Raw genomic sequence first — 25,913 nt, forward strand, 5'->3', positions numbered from 1 at the left:
ATTTAAATATGTTTTTAGTGCATTAATGGATCTTGAGAGAGAAAATGTGGCTATGCAGGAGCCGTCGGATTTCATCAAAAATATCTTAATTTGTGTTCCGAAGATTAACGAAGGCCTTAGGTGTGGAACGGCATGAGGGTGAGTAATTAATGACATTATTTTCATTTTTGGGTTAATTAACCCTTTAATAATAATCCACTTTGTCATAAACATCATACACAAGTGGTCAAAAGTTCTGAATAATTAAGATTCTTTAATGTTTTTTCTATTCTGCTCACCAAGGCTGCATTTATTTGATCAAAAATACAGTAAAAATTATTGAATGTGAATGAAATGAATGAATCAAACACGACTGTTTGTAATATCAAAATAGAGTGATTTATTTGAGCCTCTGAATGCGAGACAGAGATACAGATTTGTCCACTAAACAGATTTAAACTTTATACTCGGCAGATACTCGTCAAAACATGCACGATTGAACCGCAAGGATCTCGACGTGCCAAGATTACAGTCTGACACAGACAATAAGGGCTTCCGGTGAACAGCGGAAACCCGCGTCACGTAGAAATGCGATGCTTTTGATGCATTTCAAATAATTCCCCATTAAACTAAACTTGGTTTTAGTGAGATAAAAAGAAACGTCCATCTTTCATTGTCAAACGCACGTATTCTTGGTTAAAAACGACCGCGCCAAGAAAAGGCGCCAATCACAGTTTAAATTTTACAGCAGGACTAACCGATCATCAGCCCCTCGTGACCGGTCAAACAAACACAAACTCGATCCGTGCAAGAAAAACACCTGACATTCATCGTGTTTCTGCTGCATCACGTGTCCGAATCAGACGAGATGCGATAAAATGATAATTCAGTACATTTTTGCCGCTTATATCATTAAGAAAAAGTCTAAATTTACCTTCTCATCCATGTGACTCAGTTTCCATTTTGACGGTTGGTTTCTTTTTCTGTAGTCTCGTGTTGCGTAGCTCCGCCCACGGTGAACTCTCATTGGTCTAAACATTTATGGTTGGCACTTCACACAGGAGTTTCGGGTTCAGCGAGGAAGGGAATATTTTGATTTAACGTTATTTCTATATTTTGATTTATTTATTTACTGTTATGTTTTGTTTATACTAATGTGTATTTGTAATTATTTAGTAAATACAGTATATCGACTGACGGCCTCGCGTCTTAATCAGGCGAGTTTCAAACGCTTTTCACAGACTGATGACGCGTTTTAACGGTCATCAATGTTTTAAGTTTTTTATATTTTCCTTCTTTTTTTTAAATGCATGTACATTTATAACACTATATTTAGTATTATATTACATTTGCATCAAATTATAAAAAACTAGTTCTAGCTAACGTGAGGGTGTTTCTAACAGACTGTGATGACGCGTTTTAACGGTCACCAACATCACAAATAATGCAAAGTTTTTTATATTTTCATTTTTTTTTTTTTAAGTATGTACATTTATAACACTATATTTAGTATTGTTTTACCTTTTCATTAAATTACCAAAAAAAATTAAATGCTGCTGTGAGGGTGTTTTTAATACAGTGGCTATGGACGTGATGGTAAAAATTACATCTTTCCGTTATCAATCGCTCTCTATTTTTCCCTTCTTTTTGAAAGTTGCGAAAACACTATTATGAAGTTTTTCTTTTGCTATTTGCGCAAACTGAAATACACAAAAATATATTTAATGCACTCTTTCTTTCACAGCTATAAACGTTTACCCAACTAATTCGTCAATCAAAACATGTTTCATGTAAATTAGGATTTTGGACCAATGACATTCCACGGTGGGTGGAGCTTCCCAGCGCAGCGCCACAGAAAAGAAACCAAGAGATCAACAACAAAATAAGACAAATTCCGATTTGCATGGAAGAGAGCACTTTTATTGTCGTTTTATCACATCACATACGATTCGGACACGCCGTTGATGCTAAAACACGTCCCAGAATGCACTTTACCCCCTCACGATGAGGCACGTATCCTTACAACATGCGTCACAATCCCCTCAAAATGCGTTTGCTGCCAATCCAGCAGGCATGACGTCCACAAAATCAGAAGAAAATACAAAAAAACGTCAAAGTATGAAAGATTTCAGAAAAAAATGATTACTTTATAAACATATAAACACAGTTTATAAAATCTGTGGTCTCATTTACATCTTTACATTCATTAAATGTACATCCAGCGGGGAGATTATACACCTGTATATTTAATATCTGAGAATTAAACATATTCATAAAATATTTTCCCAAGTACTTGGCAGTCGGCGTCTTCATTCATCTCGATGTTACGCGCTAAAGTTGGAAAACGATCAGAAGTATTTACGGTTCTCGCACACGTGAAGCCTCGTCTTGAATTAAAGGTTGTTAAAAATGAACATCAGCGCCGCTCAGCGACACAAACATGCGATAAAACCTTTCAAACGAAACGTCTCCAGCTCTTCAGCCCCCTGGTGGCCGTCTGCGGCACTGCGTCGATCAACAGCTCCATCTCTAGTGGACGTTTCCCTCTAATTTGGTTTTCAACATTCAGATTCTGTTCTCGAAGCAGCCGCGGATCTTGGTCGACGGCTCCACGGAAGAAACGAGTTCAGACACGCTCGAGGCTTTAGCTGCACAATCCTGCATCCGGATTCACCGAACGCTATTTCCGTAAATCAAGAACACAGACCTGGAAAAACAAGATGGGGTTTCCATTAACCAAAAAAAGCTGAAAAATAAAAGCTGAAATAAAATATAAATATTAGAAGGAAAAGTTCAACTACATGAAAACTGGAAATGTTGCTTTTGCAACTAATTGAAATAAGTTAGAGTTGAAGCACTAAAATTACTAACTGGAAATAAATAAATACAACAACGGAATTAACCCTTTGGTGGTTCTTGCGTGGTGGTCAAATATGACAGATTTTTTATTATTATCATTTCATTGAAATGAATGTGCTATATTTTAGTTTGATAATGTTTATTTAATATTTCATATTTTTAGTGGATTTTATGGTATTAAATTATATTTATGCAGTAGTTTAAATCCATTTATTCAGTTTTTGAGTACAAACCTGAAAAAACAAACTAAAAGTGAAAAAACTAAAAACTAAAATTAACTTAAAGAAATTAAAAACCAAAAATAAATGACAAAAGCACATAACTAAATGCAACAAAATTACTAAAAATTTGACTAAAATTAACTAAAATGAACATTGACCAAAAAAGCCTATTTAAAGTAGTAGTAAAATACTAAATAGTAAAAAGAATACTAAAATAGTAAATAATATTATTTATTGTGTGTGTGTATATTATATTGCAAAATTTTAAAATCCATGAAATATATTGAATTACATAAAATAATAAAAATAATAAAATGTAATTTAAATTTTATTAATTTAATAAAATTATTCAATAAAATGAAATTAGATTAAAATAAATTTAAAAGTATTAAAATAGATGAAAATAAGTAAATATAATAAATGTAAATATATAAAATAAAAAATAGATGAAATATTAAATTAGATTAAAATTATTTTTATTAAATTAGATTAAAACCACTTTAAATATTTTATTAAATTATTATTATTATTATTATTATTATTATTATTATTACACACACCTTCCACACACACACACACACACACACACACACACATATATATATATATATATATACATACATATATACATATATACATATATATATATATATATATATATATATAACATTAAATTAAAAATTATTAAAAATAGATTAAGTAAATAGAATAAAATAAATGTAAAAATGAAACCAATAAATGAGATTAAATAAAAAAAAGAACAATAAATACTAGATTACAAAAATAAAAATAGATTAAATATATTAAATTAGATAAATAATTAAATAATTATATTAATTTAGATTCAATTAAACTGATTAATTAATAATAATAATAATAATAATAATATTATACACACACCTCCTTATATATATATATATATATATATATATTATATAAGAAGGTGTGTGTGTGTGTGTGTGTGTGTGTGTGTGTGTGTGTGTGTGTGTGTGTGTGTGTGTAATTATAATAATAAGATTATATTTTCTAACACGTTTTCAAAATGACCCTCGGATGAGGAGATGAACGTACCGATCCATCTGACGCACTTGCTCCGACTTTATCTCCCACACTGTTCCAGCAAACCTCAAATATTCCTCCGGTTCCTCTGTAGCTGTTCACCAGCGCGCCGCTCTGAAAAACACGTTCATCATCATCATCATCATGCGGTATGACGGGTTACACCGTAAACACGAGCAGCTGGCGTACTGACCACCGTGTCCCAGATGTGAACGCATTTGTCGAAGGAGCCGCTGGCCAGGAACTTCCCGTCCGGACTGAAGGCCACGCTGTAGACGGGCTCCTGGTGTTTGGTGAGCGTGTGGGTGCAAACGCCTCGATCGACATCCCATAATCGCACCGTCGAGTCGAACGAGGCACTGGGGAAGACAAACGAAGTGTTAGATGCGTATGGATGAAGATGTTTATCCCTTTTGGATTTCAGCAGGGCTTTCGAATATGATCATCCTCGTGTGACGGACCCCATCCTAAAATTTAAAAAGCCATCTACACAGTATAAACACCCAATTTATACTCTAAAAATTAATTTTTATATTAAAAATATGCCTATAATATTATTTTGGGGGGAAAATTCTATTAAATAACATTATTGTATTTGTTCTACTCACTAATGTACTCTATAGTTAGATATATTATTTCATTAATTTTATTCTAATTTTTATTATCTAATTTAATATGTTTAATCTCATTTTTATTCATTTTAATATAATTATTTTTATTTTGTGTTTATTTATTTGAATCATTTTTACATGTATTTTAATAGAATTTATTTTATCTATTTTTTATTTATTGTAATATTTATTTCTTTATTTATTGTAATTTGTTTATTTTAATCTAATATATTTCATCAATTTTTTATGTATTGCAATCTATTAATTCTATTTTTGTTCATTTATTTATTTATTTAAATAATTTTATTCTAATTTTTATTATAATCTAATTTAATGTTCAATCTAATTTTTATTTTTATATAATTTTTTTTGAATCTAATTTATTTGAATCATTTTTACATTATTTTAATCTAATTTAATATATATTATTTTTTAATTTCTATTTATTGAATTTATTTTATTCTAATATATATATATATATATATATATATATATATATATATATATATATATATTTATATTATTTATAAATATTTATATCTATTTATTGTAATATTTTATTTTATTGTAATTCTATTTCTATTAGTTCATCAATTAGATTAAAATAAATTGGAATCATTTTTACATCCAATTTAATATATATTATTGTAATTTATATTTATTGAAATCTAATATTTATTTATTTTATTTTAATTATTTACTTCGATTAAGTTCAATTTAAAATTATTTAAATAGATAATTTAATATAAATCAAATTTTTTGTTTATTTTTAATCTAACATATTTAATCTAAATCTAATTTATTGGAATCATTTTAAATTTATTATATACATATTTATTAATATGCATATAATTTTATTTATTTTTTACTTTTTTCCCCTGATTTGAAATTGTTATTTAAATGTGGGTCCGGGAAGCAGTTTTGGAGATTTCAGGATTCCCCCTTTCAAATAGACAGGACTTGGTCTTGGATGCCGGAAACAGCTTCCCGCAGGCGTCCCGAATACAGCCTCCGAGTGACCAGACTTTCCTGGAAAGGCACTTTGGGAAGGTTACCTGGCCAGCAGGATGTTGGCGTTGGGACTGCTGCTCCCGGTGCCCGTGGGGCTCCATTTGATGGTGTAGATCTCTTTATTGTGCGCCTGAAGGTTGTGAACGCATGAATCGTGCTTCATACTCCAGATCTGCCGTCAGAGGAACATGTGATCATATATTAAATTTTTCATTATGCACTATTCAAAAAAAGGTGCATTTTCCCAAACAGAAAAAAACAATTAATCCACACCTTTAACGTCATGTCATCCGAACAGGAAGCCAGCAGCATTCCCGACGGGTCCCATTTAATGGCGTTCACTTCATTCTGAAAGCAAACAAACACTGAGTTCATCTAGTGTGTGTGTGTGTGTGTGTGTGTGTGTGTGTGTGTTATTCTCACCGTGTGCCCTTGGAAGGTCTTGAGCGGACGCTCACTCCCTAGGCGACACACGTGTATGCACATGTCAGTGCTGCAGGAGGCGAAGGTGGTGTTATTCTGCCAGTCCACGTCCAGCGCTGGAGCTGCACTCAATCACATGACCATATTAAACTCTGTCTGACCAATGCTGTGAACTCGAGGCAGAGGTCGTGAACTCACCAGAATGAAAGGGAAACTGCTGCTTGGCTTCACCCGTGTGCGCGTCCCAAATGATTGTCGTCTGCAGAACCAGAACAATTGAACAACTGATTATGGGAGAAAAGACGGGTAATAATTCTCATTTATTAAAATACATTTATGTATCATATTTGGTACATCAGGCTTTTATGGCTCATATAGTCTGATATAGTGAGAATATGGAGCTCAATTTTATTCAAAGACTCAAACTCAGCAAAAATGGGGAATTTGATGCAGATTCTGATATTTTAAAATACTTACATAAAATGCATATCAATTTTAATATATTTCACCTAATTTTTGTTTATTGTAGTCTAATATTTATTCTATTCTAATTGTTTATTTAATTTTAATCTAGTTTATTTGAATAATTTTACATTGTTATATTTACTTATTTTAATCTCTTAATCATTTTAACTAATTTTAATCTAATTTAATAATTATTTTGTTAATTTTATTTTTTTTAATCTAATTTAATATATGTAATCTAATTTTTATTTTTATTCTAATTTATTTAATTTTAATCTAATTTATTTTAATAATTATACATTTATTTTGTTATATTTACTTATTTTAATCTCTTAATCATTTTAATTAATTTTAATCTAATTTAATATGATCAATTCTTTTGTTGATATTATTTTTATCTAATTTAATATATGTAATCTAATTTTTATTTTTGTAATCTAATATATTTGAATAATTTTACATTTATTTTGTTATATTTACTTATTTTAATCTATTTTAAATATTTTTTTTAAGTAATTTTAATCTAATTTAATATAATCAATTCTTTTGTTAATTTTATTATTTTTTTATCTAATTTAATATGCAATCTAATTTTTATTTTGTAATCTGTTTATTTTATTTTAATTTTTTGTTTATTTTAATCTAATCTATTTGAATCTATATATCTATAATCAATTTTAATAATTTTAATTTTATTTTAAATGTAATAATAATCAGAAAAGGCTCAGCGAAAATATTAATTTGCAGATTCTGATATTTATATGAAATTCTCTTGCTTTTAATGCAAATCAATAAGATCATTATAATGTTCAGTTTTATGATCAAATTTCTGTAGTTTTGACACATATAATGCAATGATGATCGAGAGATGAACAAATAAACCTGATAATCATATTTGATACTCGTGATTTTTATAATAAATGTCTGGATAATCAATTAAACCTGCTTCAGATGAAAGACCGAAGAACTCAAGATTTCACAGCAGAAAGACACGAGCTGAAGGAGGACAATTATACTAAAAGACTTTTACTTGATAAAAGAGTGAACTATCAACCAGAGGTTGTGTGTGACGGGTTTGTCAGAAATTCATGCATCAGTTGTGGTTTCTCATGAAGTCATGTAGAGACTGACCTTGTCGACTCCAGCACTCAGAATGCTGTTGCCTTTCTTGTTCCACTTCAGTGCAAATATGGGTCCTTTGTGCTGTCCGAGTGTGCTGCTCAGATTCCCTGTGAAAACATCAGGAAAAGACGCTCACTCCTCGAGTTTGATCAGCTCTCAGTGTTAGGCAAAGAAGTCGACTTACCGTCTTTTGTCCATATTCTGGCAAATCCGTCATAAGATCCGGTTGCTAAGAGAGTGCCGTCGCTCTACAGACACAGAACAGACATTGACAGGATGATAAAAACACTCCCACTGGAGGGACTGTGGAAACCTTATTCATGCTCAAACAGCCACATTACACACTAAAGAAAGATGAAGATGGAGAAATCTTTAAATCTTTCTTCATCTTGGAAGTGTGCTGAAGCCTCCGATTGAGAACTGCTCTAAACGTTTAACAGCACACTCACGTTCCAGTCTAATGAGGTGACGTCCTTGTTGCTGGGAACGTCCTGTCCTCCCTCTCGGATGCAGTGCCGCAGGACCAGCTGAGTGGAGCTGCTGTTGCTGTTCTCATTCAGGTTCCATATGCGAGCCGTCGAGTCGCCAGAGCTGCAGCGATACAATAAACAATTGACACAAACTTGAGGCAAAACATAGGGAAAAACTCCCCTCCAACTCCTCCTCCTTCTTTCTACTCTCCTCTCTCCAACTCCACCCCTTCCTAAACTCCCCTTCTTCCCTTCTCCCAACTACCTTAACTCCTCCCTCCAACTCCTCTATTCCCTCAACTCCTCCCTCCAACTCCCTTAACTCTTCTCCCTCCAATTCCCCTCAACTCCTCCCCTCCAATGTCTCTCCTTCTTCCACCTCCCCCCTCAACTCCTCCCTATAATTTCTCTCCTCCCCTCAACTCCTCTCCTCCAACTCCCATTAACTCCTCCCTCCAACTCCCCTTAACTCCTCTCCTCCACTCAACTCCTCCCATCCCAACTCCCCTTAACTCCTCTCCTCCACTCAACTCCTCCCATCCCAACTCCCTTAACTCCTCTTCTCCAACTTCTCTCCTTCCTCCACCTCCCCCCTCAACTCCACCCTATAATTTCTCTCCTCCCCTCCAACTCCTCTCCTCCCCCCTCCAACTCCTCTCCTCCCTCCAACTCCCCCTCAACTCCTCTCCTCCAACTCCCCTCAACTCCTATCCTCCAACTCCCATCAACTCCTCCCTCCAACTCCCTTAACTCCTCTTCTCCAACTTCTCTCCTTCCTCCACCTCCCCCCTCAACTCCACCCTATAATTTCTCTCCTCCCCTCCAACTTCTCTCCTCCCCCCTCCAACTCCTCTCCTCCCTCCACCTCCCCCCTCAACTCCTCTCCTCCAACTCCCCTCAACTCCTATCCTCCAACTCCCATCAACTCCTCCCTCCAACTCCCTTAACTCCTCTTCTACCTCCAACTCCTCAACTCCTCCCCTCCAACTCCCCTCCTCCCATTACTCCTCCCCTCCAATTCTTCTCCTCCCCTCAACTCCCTCCACCTCCCCAAACTCCTCTCCTCCCTTTACTCCTCCCCTCCAATTCTTCTCCACTAAACTCCTCCCCTCCCAACTCCTCTCCTCCCCTCAACTCCCTCAACCTCTCCCCAACTCCTCTCCTCCCTCCAATTCCCATCAACTCCACCCTCCAACTCCCCTTAACTCCTCTCCTCCACTCAACTCCTCCCATCCCAACTCTCTTAACTCCTCTCCTCCCTCCAACTCCTCTCCTCCCCCCTCCAACTCCTCTCCTCCCTCCACCTCCCCCCTCAACTCCTCCCTATAACTTCTGTCCTCCCCTCAACTTCTCTCCTCTCCTCAACTCCTCTCCTCCCCTCTCCAACTCCTCTCCTCCCTCCACCTCCACCCTCAACTCCTCTCCTCCCTCCACCTCCCCCCTCAACTCCTCTCCTCCCTCCACCTCCCCCCTCAACTCCTCCCTATAACTCCTCTCCTCCCCTCAACTCCCATCAACTCCTCCCTCCAACTCCCCTCCTCCCATTACTCCTCCCCTCCAATTCTTCTCCTCCACTCAACTCCTCCCCTCCCAACTCCTCTCCTCCCCTCAACTCCCTCCACCTCCCCAAACTCCTCTCCTCCCTTTACTCCTCCCCTCCAATTCTTCTCCACTAAACTCCTCCCCTCCCAACTCCTCTCCTCCCCTCAACTCCCTCAACCTCTCCCCAACTCCTCTCCTCCCTCCAATTCCCATCAACTCCTCCCTCCAACTCCCCTTAACTCCTCTCCTCCACTCAACTCCTCCCATCCCAACTCCCTTAACTCCTCTTCTCCCTCCAACTCCCCTCAACTCCTCTTCTCCAACTTCTCTCCTTCCTCCACCTCCCCCCTCAACTCCACCCTATAATTTTTCTCCTCCCCTCCAACTCCTCTCCTCCCCCCTCCAACTCCTCTCCTCCCTCCACCTCCCCCCTCAACTCCTCTCCTCCACCTCCCCCCTCAACTCCTCTCCTCCAACTCCCCTCAACTCCTCTCCTCCAACTCCCATCAACTCCTCCCTCCAACTCCCTTAACTCCTCTTCTCCCTCCAACTCCCCTCAACTCCTCCCCTCCAACGTCTCTCCTTCCTCCACCTCCCCCCTCAACTCCACCCTATAATTTCTCTCCTCCCCTCAACTCCCCCCTCCAACTCCTCTCCTCCCTCCACCTCCCCCCCCAACTCCTCCCTATAACTTCTCTCCTCCCCTCAACTCCCATCAACTCCTCCCTCCAACTCCCCTCCTCCCATTACTCCTCCCCTCCAATTCTTCTCCACTAAACTCCTCCCCTCCCAACTCCTCTCCTCCCCTCAACTCCCTCCACCTCCCCAAACTCCTCTCCTCCCTTTACTCCTCCCCTCCAATTCTTCTCCACTAAACTCCTCCCCTCCCAACTCCTCTCCTCCCCTCAACTCCCTCCACCTCCCCAAACTCCTCTCCTCCCTTTACTCCTCCCCTCCAATTCTTCTCCACTAAACTCCTCCCCTCCCAACTCCTCTCCTCCCCTCAACTCCCTCCACCTCCCCAAACTCCTCTCCTCCCTTTACTCCTCCCCTCCAATTCTTCTCCACTCAACTCCTCCCCTCCCAACTCCTCTCCTCCCCTCAACTCCCTCCACCTCCCCAAACTCCTCTCCTCCCTTTACTCCTCCCCTCCAATTCTTCTCCACTAAACTCCTCCCCTCCCAACTCCTCTCCTCCCCTCAACTCCCTCAACCTCTCCCCAACTCCTCTCCTCCCTCCAATTCCCATCAACTCCTCCCTCCAACTCCCCTTAACTCCTCTCCTCCACTCAACTCCTCCCATCCCAACTCCCTTAACTCCTCTTCTCCCTCCAACTCCCCTCAACTCCACCCCAAATCAGGTGCTGGTGCCACTATAGAACTCTCAATCTGGATCCCTGGTTCTCGATGTAATATCGTGATATCGCACACCCCTACTTGAGCCCAAATATTTATGTCTATTATGTAATTTTAGAAATGCATGAAAAAAGTGCAATTCAAGCCATTTCACAGTGGAGAAAAAAACAGTAGTTTTAGCGAGAGTTATACTTATCCAACTTATAACACCCTCACAGAAACCCTCAACTCTGCCCTCGTGAGGTTAGAGAGGTCAGCGTCCAGATCGACTCACCCTGAGGCCAAGAGGTCAGTGACGGGGTTCCAGGCACAGATGAAGACCTCTGACTCGTGACCCCGCAACACTGTGGCTTTACTGGCAGGAATCTGGACCTCACAGTCCACCTCCATGGCCTCAAAATGGTTATCTGACAGAGAGGAAAAGCAGCTCAGAATTACAAACCCACTTCAGCAGTTCTCACCCCCAGTGCAAGGCAAATCTGTGCACCTTTTAGAACTGAATCGATGCATTTATTTTTTAAATGTAAATGCATTTAAAGTGACCCTATTATGCATTTTTAATGGTTCCTAAGACAATAGATTTACATGCATTTTTCTATTGAGTAAATGACTTACTGAGGGCGTGGGTGCCATTCTCGTCTCCGTTGAGCGCGGTTTCTCCGTTCTTCGTGGCGTGGGACTGAACGGCTGTCGAGTTGGCAGAGCAGGCGGCTTGCTGTTGCTGTTGCTGGGCGAGTTTGTCTCTGAACGCCTGCTTTCTGGTGTGAACCACGTCTGGCATCACGGCATCGATGAGCGACAGAGACTCTATCGGCCGACCGTCGAACACCGTGCCATCCTTAAAGATTCAACATTAAAATAAAAAACAAACCAACAGAAGCAGTTCATCTAGAGCTAAACATCCTTTTGGAAGTATTTTGATTTCTTTATAGTTCAATAATGAATTTTTATGATCATTTTTAAGATAGTTTAAGATATTTTAGAGATTTACATAACTAGAAAAATGTTTTTTCATTTTAAAAAATTCCATGACTAAGATTTTATTTTACATTGAATAATAATTTACTAAAATTGACATTTTATTTATAATACATAATTAAAAATTCACTAATAATTTCAAGTATTCAGATTAAGGCTTAAATGCTTTTTTAATATCACTGTTCAAAAGCTCAGGGTTATTATAGTTAACTAAAACTAAATCCATAAAAAACATTTTCATTCCTTAAAGTAAATGCTACGTGAAATGAAATAAAATACATATATTTTACATACTTATTTTAGTACAAGTTAAAGTAAATAAAATTGAGAAATTTAATAAAATGTAAAAAAAAAAAAAATATCTAAAAAAGAAATCTAGAAAATAAATAAAAATATATTTTAAAAAATAAATATAATAGAGACAATAAATAATAATAGACAAAAAATAAAAACTATTGTTTAAAATAGTTTTATAATATTTTAGTTTCTCAATTACACTAAAGCAACACTAAATTTATGATGTTGCCATAATTGTAAATGTAAAAATTCAGTATTAAAATAAAAAAACAAACCAACAGAAGTTCATCTAGAGCTAAACATCCTTTTGGAAGTATTTTGATTTCTTTATAGTTCAATAATGAATTTTTATGATAATTTTAAAGATATTTTAGAGATTTACAGATTAACTAGAAAAATGTATTTTCATTTGAGAAAATTCCATGAAATTCCATAAAAAAAAAAACATTTTTGTTCCTTGAATGGTACGTGAAATGAAATAAAACATACTTTTTTAAAATCATTTTATTTTATACATTTCTCAGTTTTATTTACTTTACCTTAATGTACTAAATATCTAAAAAATATTTTTTTTAGAAAAGAAATAAAAATGTAATAAAAACTAAACTTTTAAAAAATAATAATAAATATAATATAGATATTAAAAAAAACATGATACAACTATTTTAGTTTCTCAATGATACTAAAACAACACTAAATTATGGTGTTGACATAATTGTTAATTTTTGCTTTATTTGCTCAACGAAAATTTTGTCAGGAGGTTAAAATGACCGAGTGAACTTTAAATAAAATCCTTATTGTTTATTCCTGAATATAATTAAGCATTATATATATAAAAGGTTAAATACAAGTCTACGTATTATTATGACTTACAGCCAGTAAAACTTATTCATGCACAAATCTAGACAATATCAGTATGGTTGATGAAGATGAGCCGTCACCTCGTTGATGCTGATCTCGGCCTCCACATACTGAAGTCCTTTCTGCAGGATGGAGATGAGAGCAGCAGGTGGCACTAGAGTCCCGTTGATGTTGGACTGACTGATGTGACTCTCAATGCCAAACGTGAACGCAGAGTGAGAGAAACCTGCCGCACAAACAATACACTGATGAACAAACAAACAGTCGCTTTATTTCAAACAGTGAGTAAATCTGAGATCTGAGAGGAGATAAAATATTTAGGATATTTGTAAGGGTGTTTACCTGACTCCTGCAGATATCTGTAGACCAGGAAGTTGACTTCATCACTGGTAATGCTCATCTTAGCTCACCTCAGAGGATGAGCGACACTGGAGCTCACGATCGCCCCCTACAGGAAACATGACAACACTACATTATACTCTGATTAATCAAATGGTCCGTTCTGAAAACCAAAAGAAAAATAATTCTTATTTTTCTCATTTTCTTTTATGTTAAAGGGTTAGTTCACCCAAAAGTGTAAATTCTGTCATTAATTACTCACCCTCATGTCGTTCCAGACCCGTAAGACCTTCGTTCATCATCAGAACGCAAATTAAGATATTTTTGATGAAATCCGATGGCTCAGTGATTGACAGCAAGATAATTAACACTTCCAGATGCCCAGAAATCTACATTTAAAACAGTCATGTGACTACAGTGTTTCAACCTTAATGTTACGAAGCAACAAGAATAATTTTTGTGCGGCAAAAAAAACTAAATAACGACTTTATTCAACAATATCTAGTAATGGCTTCAAAGCTACACAAATTGTTTCGAATCAGTGGTTCGGAGCGTGTATCAATCTGACAAAGTCACATGATTTCAGTAAACGAGGCTTCGTTACGTTATCAGCGTTTCAAAATTTCAATGGTTCACCACTGGGGGGCGTGATTCTGACAGTTTGATACACGCTCCGAACAACTGATTCGAAACAAGATTCGTAAAGCTTCAGTGTTTAAAAATCACCCATCACTAGATATTGTTGAATAAAGTCGTTATTTCGTTTTTTTTCGGTGCACAAAAAGTATTCTCGTCTAGGGCTGGGCGATACAGCTAAAAAAAATTATCACTATATGATCATATTGTCATACAATGTTTCATATTGATCGATATCGATAATTATTGAAAACATTTTAGTAGAAAAAAAAATGTTTGAATTTAACCAATGCATTTTTAATAAGGTAAACAACAAATCATTTTTAAAACAAAGATAAATAAAATGTAAACAAATCTTTCTTATATTTTATATGAAGATTAAATAAGAAACTTAGAGCTGCACAATTCTGAACGTCAACTAAACAAAATAACGTAATTTACTAGACTTTGACAAAATATGAATTACAGTCTTTAAAAAATAAATAAATAAATAAATATATATATTTGAATTAATTATTTAAAAATGATGATGATTCAATGACCCGCCCATAAATACTCGTTTCATTACTGGATGAATCGGTGTATTTAAAAGAATCTGTTGAATGAAGATCGCCACCTGGTGGTGAAACAATGTAATCAATAAATGCGTAATTTTCAGCGCGTTTGAGTTTCTTTCAAAAGCTGATTTTCTCCATTTTGATCGATAACAGACATTAGTATTTATATCTGAACTATCTGTGATAATTTGAATATTTGTAACACTGAAATAAAGATACTGTGTAATTGAAAACACAACAAAAAATATTCTCGTCTCTTCATAACATTAAAGTTGAACCACTGTAGTCACATGACTGTTTTAAATGTAGCTTTCTGGGCATTGAAAGTGTTAATTATCTTGCTGTCAATCACTGAGCCATGAGATTTCATCAAAAATATCTTAATTTGTGTTCTGAAATGACATGAGGGTGAGTAATAAATGACATTATTTTCACTTTTGGGTGAACTAATACTTTAAATGCTTATTGTAAATGGGTATTTAATGAATTTTTTTATTAATTTATTTAGTGAACCGCAGCTGAGGTGAATAAGAATGTGTTTTATGTTGGGTTGGTAATGTATTTGCAAGAGTGTGTGTGTGTGTGCGTGTGGGGAGTTGTTTTGTGTCATTTCCCGTACTTCTCGCGCATGTTTTCATGAGAAATTGTGGTTTGGGTACCTGACCTTTGGGTGACAGAGCTGTTGTCAGCTCGTGTAGTGTGTAACACCCTGTTGTGCGTCATTTACACAGTGTGAACACAACGAAAATGTAATTTTCTACATATATATCTGGAAAGAGTTCGATAATATAGCTAAATTGCAATGAAATACATAAAATTAATGCAAAAATCATATCCAATCTATGAGATACGTCTTCATATCTGAGCCGGTCTCTGGAGAAACTGGAATCATCCTCGTTTGGTGGTCTCATTTGGTTAATTAGTTGACACACAACAGCCTGTGGGATACGAAAAGTCTTGAGCGGTTAATGCTCATATAAAACAAGGCCGTAATTATCCTGGGAACCTGCAGAACTACAACTAATCCACATATCAGATCGCCTTATGGCAGAAACACCAATTACACCACATCCAGGGAATTCACACACAGAAGTGCACCAGGATTTATTTCCCCTCAGAAGAAGAGAAACTCCAACCGCAAGCATCAAGAATTCAGTCCTCTGGGATTCACTATATCCGAGCATAGTCAATTCAAGGGTATTCAGAACAGGAATGAAGATTATAATTATAAAACAAATGATAGAGGCATTTCTAGTCTTAAAAAAAGAAGTATCAGCTGTATGCAAACTGACCCACATTTGATATGACCACTGAAAATGTGTACAATTTACTCATGGAGCCGCATTGAGATCCCAATATCTCTGGGATTGAACCCTATAGAGCCTTTAAAATGAAGATACCAAAAGAAAAGTTCATTAATTTAACCCCTTAACTGTCACCGTCCCACAGGTGGGACGTTTGCCATTACATATTTAAAACAGTAATATTCTATACTAAACCTCAACTAATCTTGACAAACTATGTATCATTTGAAGGCTTAGAATCTGTAGTTTACATTTGTGGTGACTGTTTTTTAAAATAAATTACATAGGAGCAGTAATTTATTAATTTGCAACAAGCATATTTTCATACTCCTAAGGCATGTTCAGACCTTTATTTTGAAATAGCAATGAACATGAAAAATCATTAAAGATTGGTTGAAATATGTTTGTTTTCATGCCAAGAGTTCAAAAGATAACATCCATTCAATTTTGTTTAGAAAAAAAGGTCTGAAAATGTTTTTAATAGAAAAAAAAAAATACATTTATGATTGTGGCGACGATCTATAACCCACATTCATGTTATTTTTATGTTTATTAGAGGCTGAATTCATATCAATTCTGCCAAACTTCCCATACTACTTCTATATAGGATGTCTACTTCATAAATTGTATGAAAATAATGGAAATATATGGTTCAGATCACTCAAACCATATATGGAAATGGAGGCGCCTTTATATGGTCAGTAATGGAGCTTGGTTGTCATCTAGTGTAAAAGTGTGGTACTGCGCCCAAACAAAATCTTACTGAAAGCTCATTTTTTGAGATATTAACCTGAAATTTGGAACACAACTTGTTCAGATTTTTGGCTTTGATTTCCTTGCAGCTTTAGAGTAAAACTTGTTTTGTAAAATATATATTTTATATAAAATATTATATTTTTGCATTTTACATTTTCATCAACTTAAACTTCTATAACTTTTTTTCTGTTTCACTTACATAAGTTATTTCACATCTACAATAATCTGCCAAATTTAATCTTTAAAACAAGACCAGCCTTATGTCTATACTCCAAAGTATTCTTGAATTACAACCATTTAAGTTTGGATAGTGCATTTTCTTGTCTAAAAAAAAAAAAGTGGGGGTGACAGTTAAAGGGCTAAAGACATATTGAGATATCTTTAATACTTTTTGAGTTACAGGCAAGCAAACTTTGGGGGAAATAACATGAAAAGTGCTTTTTTCCCCACTTTTGAGCTGTCACTGTTGGCTTAAAATGAAACAAAGATCACAAAAGACAACATAATTTACTAAAAGACGTACCAATCAATGTGTAAAAATAAAATAATGTTTCCAAAAGTCATTTTTTCTCCCCTGTAATTTGGCTTTAAATCTTCGGTAAAAATTATAATTTTGACCCCCTCAACAAAACTGTCGATTACCAGAAGTGCAAAGATACATCGTTATATTGAGATATTACAATATAAAAATGCGACAGTATGTATTGGTGATGTAAACAATATGATTCGCAAAATAGAGTTAGTTTTATCCAAGGCTCAGCTCACTGTATTTATGAGGTATAATTCACTCAAAAGTGTAAATTAGGTCTGAGGGAACCAGTGTGATGCTAACTGCCTACAAAGTGACATCATACCCGCATCACTCTATTACATCATCGCCACAGACCAATGCTAGTTCAAAGGTGTTTCCAGCCGGAGCGAGCTTTTCCGGAAGGTTCTCTTTGGCAAGCTGTTCTGAACTCCTGAAACAAGCCTGATTTTGTTGGAAATGAAGTCACACCAGTTCCTTGACTTCGCTTGAAGCATTTCAGGGCCAGTGCTTCCCACACATAGACTTTACTTGGGCGGGCCGCCCAGGTATAATAACGGCCGCCCAAGTATATTTGGAGACACATTTTTGCTTTTATTATTTTTATCCTCTTATACTTTTGTATCCGCCCAAAATAATAAAAACAATCCGTGATCGATTTCTAGTCGTTTCGTACCTGCTCGTTATGTGTGCGTCAGAACCGTTTACTCCCGCTAACATCCCAACGGGCGCTGTTGCGCGTTTTACAAGCTCGCACAACAGCGCTTTAGTCTGCTTCAAAGTGATTCTGAAATAATGAAAAGCGCAGATTTATGCTAAGAGATTGCTAATGAACTCAAGTTGATGAATTATTACAATGTCTACTTTATGGCCTTTATATAAAATATTTTAGACGATTGTAAGAATCTGAAGGATCAGCCTGCAATAGTACAGACATTTCAAAATAAGAGTCCCGGTGTATTTCGGGCTTGTTTATAATTAAAAGTCACATGCTAAGTTTTTTTCTTTTTCTTTTGGGCATTATTGGTATTTTGGTTACACAATAAATAGTATTTAATTCGATTTCCATTTAATTCATAGTAAATTATTGTTGTCTCCCCCACAGGAAGAACATTATTTGACACATATATTATTCATTATATAAATTTTACTAGTAAAATCTGTGTCCCATTCACTGAGAGAGACGCTATATGACAGCAAGGAGACCATAGGATAAGGTGAAACATTTAAATGCTGTAATTTTGCATAATTTACAATGCATAATAATGTAATTAAAATTAATTTCAATAAATAAAAATACTGTTCAAAATCACACATTATTTGTTTGTCACATGTAGAAGACCATTTTTGTGCCGTGGGTAATAGGAGGATTTTTCACCCGGCTACCACCGCAGGTATATTTCAAACCTGTGGGAAGCACTGAGGGCCTTAATGTGATCATCATTACTTTCAATGAGACAAAGTGCAGTGAAATTAACACCATAGTGTGAAACGACCATCCTGTTCTCTAGTGTTCACTAAACTTCTGTCCAATTAACAACAGCACACCAGTATTAACATCACAGCCAGCGTCCCTGAGCTGAAGAATGGACAGAATTAATGGATGCATCATCTTATGCATCTCGACTGGTATTGCTGACTAATGTGCTCCAGAAATAAACCCCAGCGCATCCTGAAGTGTGACCAAAGAGAGTATAAGCAGTTTCTGACTACAGGAAACAGGTTAAAACTACCCAGATTAATCAGTCACAGGCAAATGTGACAAAAAATGGAGCAAATAAGATGGACATAATCGCCTGTTTCATAAATCGAAACTTTATTTCCCATCTTCATCTAGTGAGCGATAATTAAAATATCATAACACAAGGAAAGAAGGTGAAACTAGCCTAATGAAACATAATTAATACATTAAAATCATCAATAAAGTGCATCAGTGCCCATCCAACAATTATTTTCCCATTCATTTTTCACATTAGGATTTAAAAAAGTCTTCGTTTAAGAGTTATAACCATGACCCTAAACCAAACCAACCAGCTACGAGGTGAATCACAACATTGCAAACTTTGATTTGAAGCTAAAAAGATTTTAAAATCGGACTAAAAAAAATACAAAGGCACAAGAACTTAACGGCATTAGTGAAGGGAAGAACTACAATCCCATGAAGCATTGCAAATGACATCGGCAAAATAAATACAAGATTTATACAATATTTTACATGCATCGATAAATATATTGTGTATACAAATAATTAAGTAGTTAAATGATTACATCTAGAGATCGACCGACCGATATATGGATTTAGCGATATTTAAGCATTTTACCATAATGGATATCGGTTCTGTAATATCGGATTTACCGATAAACGCCGCCATCTTGTGGGTGTTTTGAGAATTTCATAATCTAGAATGATAAAAACATTATTAATAATTCTGTAAATATAACATACCAGTTGAGAAATGCAATAAAATACGGTGTTTTGTTTGTTATATTCCAATATTCCGGAGAATATTATTCAGTTATTTCACATTATCCAGTGAATTATTCTTCGCTTATAAATCTACTAAAACTGTAGTTTAAAATGAAGTATTACATTTCTGCAAAGTTGAAAGACTCCTGTCTTTAATTTATTTGCTCCATTTGAAAATATAAAATATTCTACATTTATTTTGCTTATTTCTAACATTAGTGTTGCTGCTGATGCTTTTTATAAATACAACTATTTTTGTAAAATGAAGATTAAAATTAATAAAATGTATTGGTGTATAAATAAGATTTTGTATTTTTTCTATACAAGGAGGGAGTAATTGTTATAAATAAAATGGTTTGTTCAGTTCAGTGGTGTTGTAATCGTGTATAACAGTATATAGATATCGGTTATCGGGCACATAAACACAAATTATCGGTATCGGTTCTAAAAAAAAAAAAAAACAATATCGGTCGATCACTAATTACATCATTCGCAGCATTCCGCTGGAGTGGGTGGAGCTAAAGTTCTTTTGGCATGATTTTATTGTTGCAGTTCTCTGATTGGTAACAATTTCTCTGCAGAATCATGGGTAATGTAGTTTTTTACCAAGAATTTTTCTGTTAAACATGATTATTTATAAAATTATGTTGAAATAATGCAGACTGACGGCGTCAACAGACGCATATACCATAGATTAAAAAATCTCAAAGCTCACCGTAGGGATGTTTTTAACAAGTTATCATCATTATAAATCGATTCCCTTATGGAGAAAATGAATACAGCTTTTACACGTCCTGAATCTGACTCTGTATTCACAATGTTGCTTCATTTAATATTGCAAGTAAAATTACTGTGAATAAATGCTAAATATTTAATACAACCTCCAATAAAAAAAAAATGCAATAAAAAGTAGTAATAAAAACATAGAAGTAATAAAATGATAACATTATGCATGTTAAACAAGACATTACCGTTTAATGAATAAAAACTAGGTATAAAGGAAGGATAAAAATGGTCACAAGCACTGAGCCAAAAGAAACCACAAGAATGATTAATGTGGAAAACAGGGCACATGCGAGGCCGCAGAGAGCCTGATTTTCTCCTGGCTGGTCACCTCGGACAGATGTGCTCGCAGGACCTGCAGACAGCAGCCATTTTCTCATGAGCGGTGCCGCGAGTCAAAATGCGCCAGTCATTCCCTGCGGTCACCAGAGACTAATGAACCCGCAAACTGACAAGTCGCCAGCGTAGCCACTTCATACGTGACGACTGCGAGGGAGGAATCACTTCACTGTATTGAGAAACTTGAGTTTAACTGATTTTACTGCCATTAAACCTCTTTAACTGCAGGACATCATAACCTCTCAAAACTTAATGTGTTAATAAACTAAAGGCACAAATGTTAAATTAATAAATAGTAAAATTTATTTTTAATAACTATAATAATTATTTCACGAACTAATGTAGTTCATTAGTCTATGATAAATAAATCATCATCTATACTAAATAAATAAAATAAAAGTTGAAGTCATCAGTTTTAAAAATAAACGTCATTCATTATCGTTAGTTATATTTTTGTAAATCACAGACAATTACACAACTGGACCCAGAGCAATGTTATTTTATTAATATTTTGAATACTTTTATTTTATAATTTTCAGTTTTCGCTCAATTTTCTTATGCTTTTTACATTTTTAATTACTGGCAGTTTTAGTTTTTATTACAGTTAGTAATTTTAATGCTTTATTTTACGTCAGTTAGTTGCCAAAGCAATATTTCAAATTTTTGGATAGTTTAGGTTTTTTATATTGCCGTCAAACAATTAATCGCATCCCAAATAAATGTTTGTGTTTACATAATATATATGTGTGTGTTTACTATCACATTTATCGTGTATATATCGTACCAATTTTAATGATATGATAAAAAATTTTTGTTTATTTGCATAATAACTAACCCATAAAACGTATCAATTGATTAAGCAAGGTCATCTTCAGAGTGTGTAATTTTGAGGTGCGTATAACACGTATAACAATGTATTAATGTCTTCAAGCTATGCAATGGACGCCACAATGATAAAATGAGTGATAATAAAACTATAATCATCCCTACATACTATATCGGAGATCCAGCTTCCATTGGTTGAACTTTCAAATGACGTTAATCACTGCGTCACAATGTGATCAGATCCCGGACGTCCCATTGCTTAAGCGAAGCAGCATGTCAATGTCACTTATGTTGTGTTTGGGCTCGTTTGAAACCACCTGCTCTAAATAAACATGTGATCAACTACGGTTTACTAATATTTCATGTGTATACTGTTTTTACACGTGCATCAGCAAAATTTTTTCATAAGAGGTTTAAGGGGTTAACGAATAATTGATTGTTAATTTAAACAATGATCAATTATGGGAATTTATGTAAATTGCCATCCTTAATAATAACCCTGTCCCAGAGGCCAGATGACCAAATGTAGGAAATTTTCTTCAAATACTAAACCATCAACAGCAGTTGATCTGAGCGGAGAGAAAATTAATTCGTCAGCAGAGAGATACGGTGTGTGTGACAAACAGAAGTAAAATAGCTGATGGCAAAGACGTTTATGACTGACTTCACAGACCTTCGTTAATCTTCGGAACACAAATTATGATATTTTTGATGAAATAGCCAGCAATGACTTTCCTCTCTCAAGATCCACTGAGCCATCGGATTTCATCAAAAATATCTTAATTTGTGTTCTGAAGATTAACGAAGGTCTTACGGGTGTGGAACGACATGAGGGGGAGTAATTAATGACAGAATTTTCATTTTTGGGTGAACTAACCCTTTAACAACGTTGCCATGGAGATGCAAAAATCCTGTGTATCACGTCAACACGCAGCCGCGAGTTGCACATTACAGCCCATTCAAATCCAAACACCATACCAGACATACTCCTCTCTAATGCACTATATTAGTATTGTATTGTTGTGCATCACTGTGCATTTTATGGGACATGTTTAGCACTGGAATCTCAATATACATACACACTAGGGTACAATATGATATTAAAGAAAAAATCATAACACGCCTGTGTACTATTATTCGACAGTTTGGGGTTAAAGAAGTCTCTCCTGCTCACCAAGGCCGCATTTGATACAAATTGTGAAATATTTTTACATTTTAAAATAGCCGTTTTCTATGTGAATATATAGTAAAATGTAATTTATTCCTGTGATCAAAGCTGAATTTTCAGCATCATATATCAGTAATTTATCAGAGTTTTGTTGGAACACAACCAGTAAAATCATCACAAACATCATGAATATTCAGTATAACAAGCAGCCCTAAAAAAACAGACAAGCCTCAAGAAAACATGCAAACCATTTTGTCTGGTTTATTATAAGCATTAAACATAGAGACACTACCGTCTCTTTCTCTGTTTCAAAACTAGGCCATTCTGGCATCATTCTTTCAGACGGATTTGGATTTGGCTTTGCTCAAATCCTGGAGAAAATCCCAAGACCACAACTCTCTCTCTTCAATCCTATTAACCATTAACTCAGTCAACTTGTAATGATTTACAACTCTGTGCAAATCTAAAGCTATTTATAACAGCGTGACAAGCTGTAGCGTGGGAGTGATCTCCATATGAAGATGAATGGAGATTAGGCGCGGGAATCATATTCTAATTCTCCTTAGCGACTGCATTAGGCGTTCCCAACTTTATCTTTAAAAACAAAACTGCGTCTTTCTTTCTTAGCATATTTAATTGACAACTTACATGTAGATTCTACTTTTGTACTGCGTTTCATCTGCATAGGTGTCCTTTGCAGAAAAAGCAATCCCATAATGCATTGCAATCAGCACAGTGGGGGAAAAAATGGACAAATACCGAGAAACATCAATAAAAATGTTTTGATATCATTAAATTGAATAGCGTGATGTCATATATAATTGGCTTTATATCAGCCATTAATAGTGGCATTTGTCATCAAAACATCAGTTTGAACATACATCTAATTAAACACTAGGGTGCAGTATGATCAAAATCATGTGACGCCTGTTTCTGAATAATACATATAATGCGTAATTTGTATGAATACCCATTTTGTGTTAATTTTGATCAATATTTCATAGAGCTGCACGATTCTGGATAAATTGAGAATCACGATTTGAGAGATCATGACTCTGAATAGACAATTAAACAAAATGCAATTTGCTAGAGCTTCTGACAAAGTATTAATTGCTGCAGTCTATTTAAAAATATTTAATTCATTTGAATTTAAAAAAAAATTGGGTTTAATGAATGACTCAATGACTCACTCATATCATTACTGGATGAATGTGTTTTTGAACAAATCGCTTGAATGAATGATTCAATGACTCACTCATATCATTACTGGATGAATCTGTGTTTTTGAACAAATCGCTTGAATGAATGACTCAATGACTCACTCATAAAGACTTCACTTGTTTCATTACTGGATGAATCAGCATTTCTGAACAAATGTCTTGAATGAATGATTCAATGACTCACTCATAAAAGCTGCGTCTCATTTCGGAGGCTGCGTCCTCCGGAGGTCGCATTTGAAGGCTGCATACATCATCAAGGATGTCTTATTTAAGAAAAGTAACCGTAATAAAATTGACTGTTATTCCTTGTGGTGTAAAATACTGTAATTTCTTTCTTTGAAATCTAACAATTACATCCTTGATGACATATGCAGCCTTCAAATGCGACCTCCGCAGGACGCAGCCTTCAAAATGAGACGCAGCTAAAGACTTCACTTGTTTGATTACTGGATGAATCAGCTTTTTTGAACGAATCTCTTGAATGAATGATTCATGTTTTTAACCGTCACTTGTTGCCACCTACTGCTGTAACAATGTAATTGATACAATCTTTATTTGAAGCATCGAGTTACTTTCAAAAGGTGATTTGCTTTATTTTGATCGCTACCATAGACATCAGTGTTTATATCCAAACTATAAACGTTTATCCAGCACTTCTGTGATAATCTGAATTATTGTTTCATAACAACGCAGATCTGAATGTTCGCTGTGATCATTCTTGTCAAAGCTTTAAAAGACGTTTAGTCATTTAGAAAAAAAGATTAAACTTTCTATTCAAATATTTAGAAACGAGCTGTACTGTAATACAGTATGCCAACAAAAACAGATGCTGTGATGGAAATTACATACGCAGCAAGGTCAGCGATTGGATCTGGACAAATGAAAAGCCTACAACTAAAAACATGACCTTATTTTCCCTCATGGACTGATTCAAGCAGCTAAATTACTGATATCAACAAGTGATGGAGGCTTTCAGCTGTAAGTATGTACTTAGTATGTACTGTTAAATCATTTTTACTGTAGAACAAAAACATTGTTTAAATCATTATATTTGATACTCATTAAAAATCACATTAAAAAAAAGTCTAAAAAAAAAAATAGCAGAACTAAGATTTGAAGTACACTAACTAGTACTACTAACTAGTGAAGACACCGGATCAGCCCCTCCCCCACCCTGAAGCATGTGCTGCTGCATCTGGCGGCTTCTTTCAGCATGTATTAGGACAAAAACAATAAGAAATTAGCTCTTTTGAGTGTCCATCACTTACTAAGGTGGTAAACAAACACATGCCACCCTGGAAATAAGACTTTAGAGGCGTTAGAGGTGAGTGGGAAAGTTCAAACATGCGTGTAGTTTCCTCACAAAGATTTCCAAGCACTTCAATTGATCAGTCCACACAGAAAAAGTTCAAATTAATGAATTATCTCTTGTTCTCACCGCCAAGATTCAAGTCGCCGCTTCTCTTTCACTTCCACTAGGAAAACACCATCCAACTTCAGTGTGCAAACTGCGACTTTACACCCATCTTCAGGCAGATTTCTCCTCGCTATCGGCGATATTCCGTGTAAAGATCGATGTGGAACAACAGTCGAGGTCTCGAGTGCCAAAGTTCAGGTTTAAATGTCGATCCTGTGTGTTTTTAGACAAGTTTCCTGTGTGTTTCTCACAGAATGGAGCGTCGGAAGACAGACAGCAGCGCACACACTTACTACAGCAGAGCGAGAGAGGCGGGCTGT

The 25,913-nt window shown here is 35.4% G+C and overlaps 1 protein-coding gene across 2 annotated transcripts; it reads right to left on the bottom strand.

The window, feature by feature from the left end:
• Positions 1-257: 257 nt before the first annotated feature.
• Positions 258-25,913, bottom strand: tbl1x (transducin beta like 1 X-linked). 2 transcript variants are annotated; one of them, XM_067409705.1, is made up of 15 exons: positions 25,615-25,913; positions 13,596-13,701; positions 13,334-13,479; positions 11,733-11,955; positions 11,392-11,524; positions 8,200-8,341; positions 7,935-7,998; positions 7,760-7,857; positions 6,362-6,422; positions 6,164-6,285; positions 6,014-6,088; positions 5,785-5,912; positions 4,312-4,477; positions 4,131-4,232; positions 260-2,686 (listed from the first exon to the last, which is right to left on the bottom strand). In XM_067409705.1, exons 2-15 carry the CDS (start codon positions 13,651-13,653, stop codon positions 2,660-2,662), a joined length of 1,545 nt encoding a protein of 514 aa, XP_067265806.1. In that variant the 5' UTR covers positions 13,654-13,701; positions 25,615-25,913; the 3' UTR covers positions 260-2,659. The 2 variants fall into 2 exon arrangements, with proteins under 2 accessions (XP_067265807.1, XP_067265806.1); XM_067409706.1 differs by lacking the exon at positions 25,615-25,913 and having other exon boundaries at positions 258-2,686; positions 13,596-13,653.

Source organism: Chanodichthys erythropterus, chromosome 14 (assembly GCF_024489055.1).
Source record: "Chanodichthys erythropterus isolate Z2021 chromosome 14, ASM2448905v1, whole genome shotgun sequence".
Classification (NCBI taxonomy): domain Eukaryota; kingdom Metazoa; phylum Chordata; class Actinopteri; order Cypriniformes; family Xenocyprididae; genus Chanodichthys; species Chanodichthys erythropterus.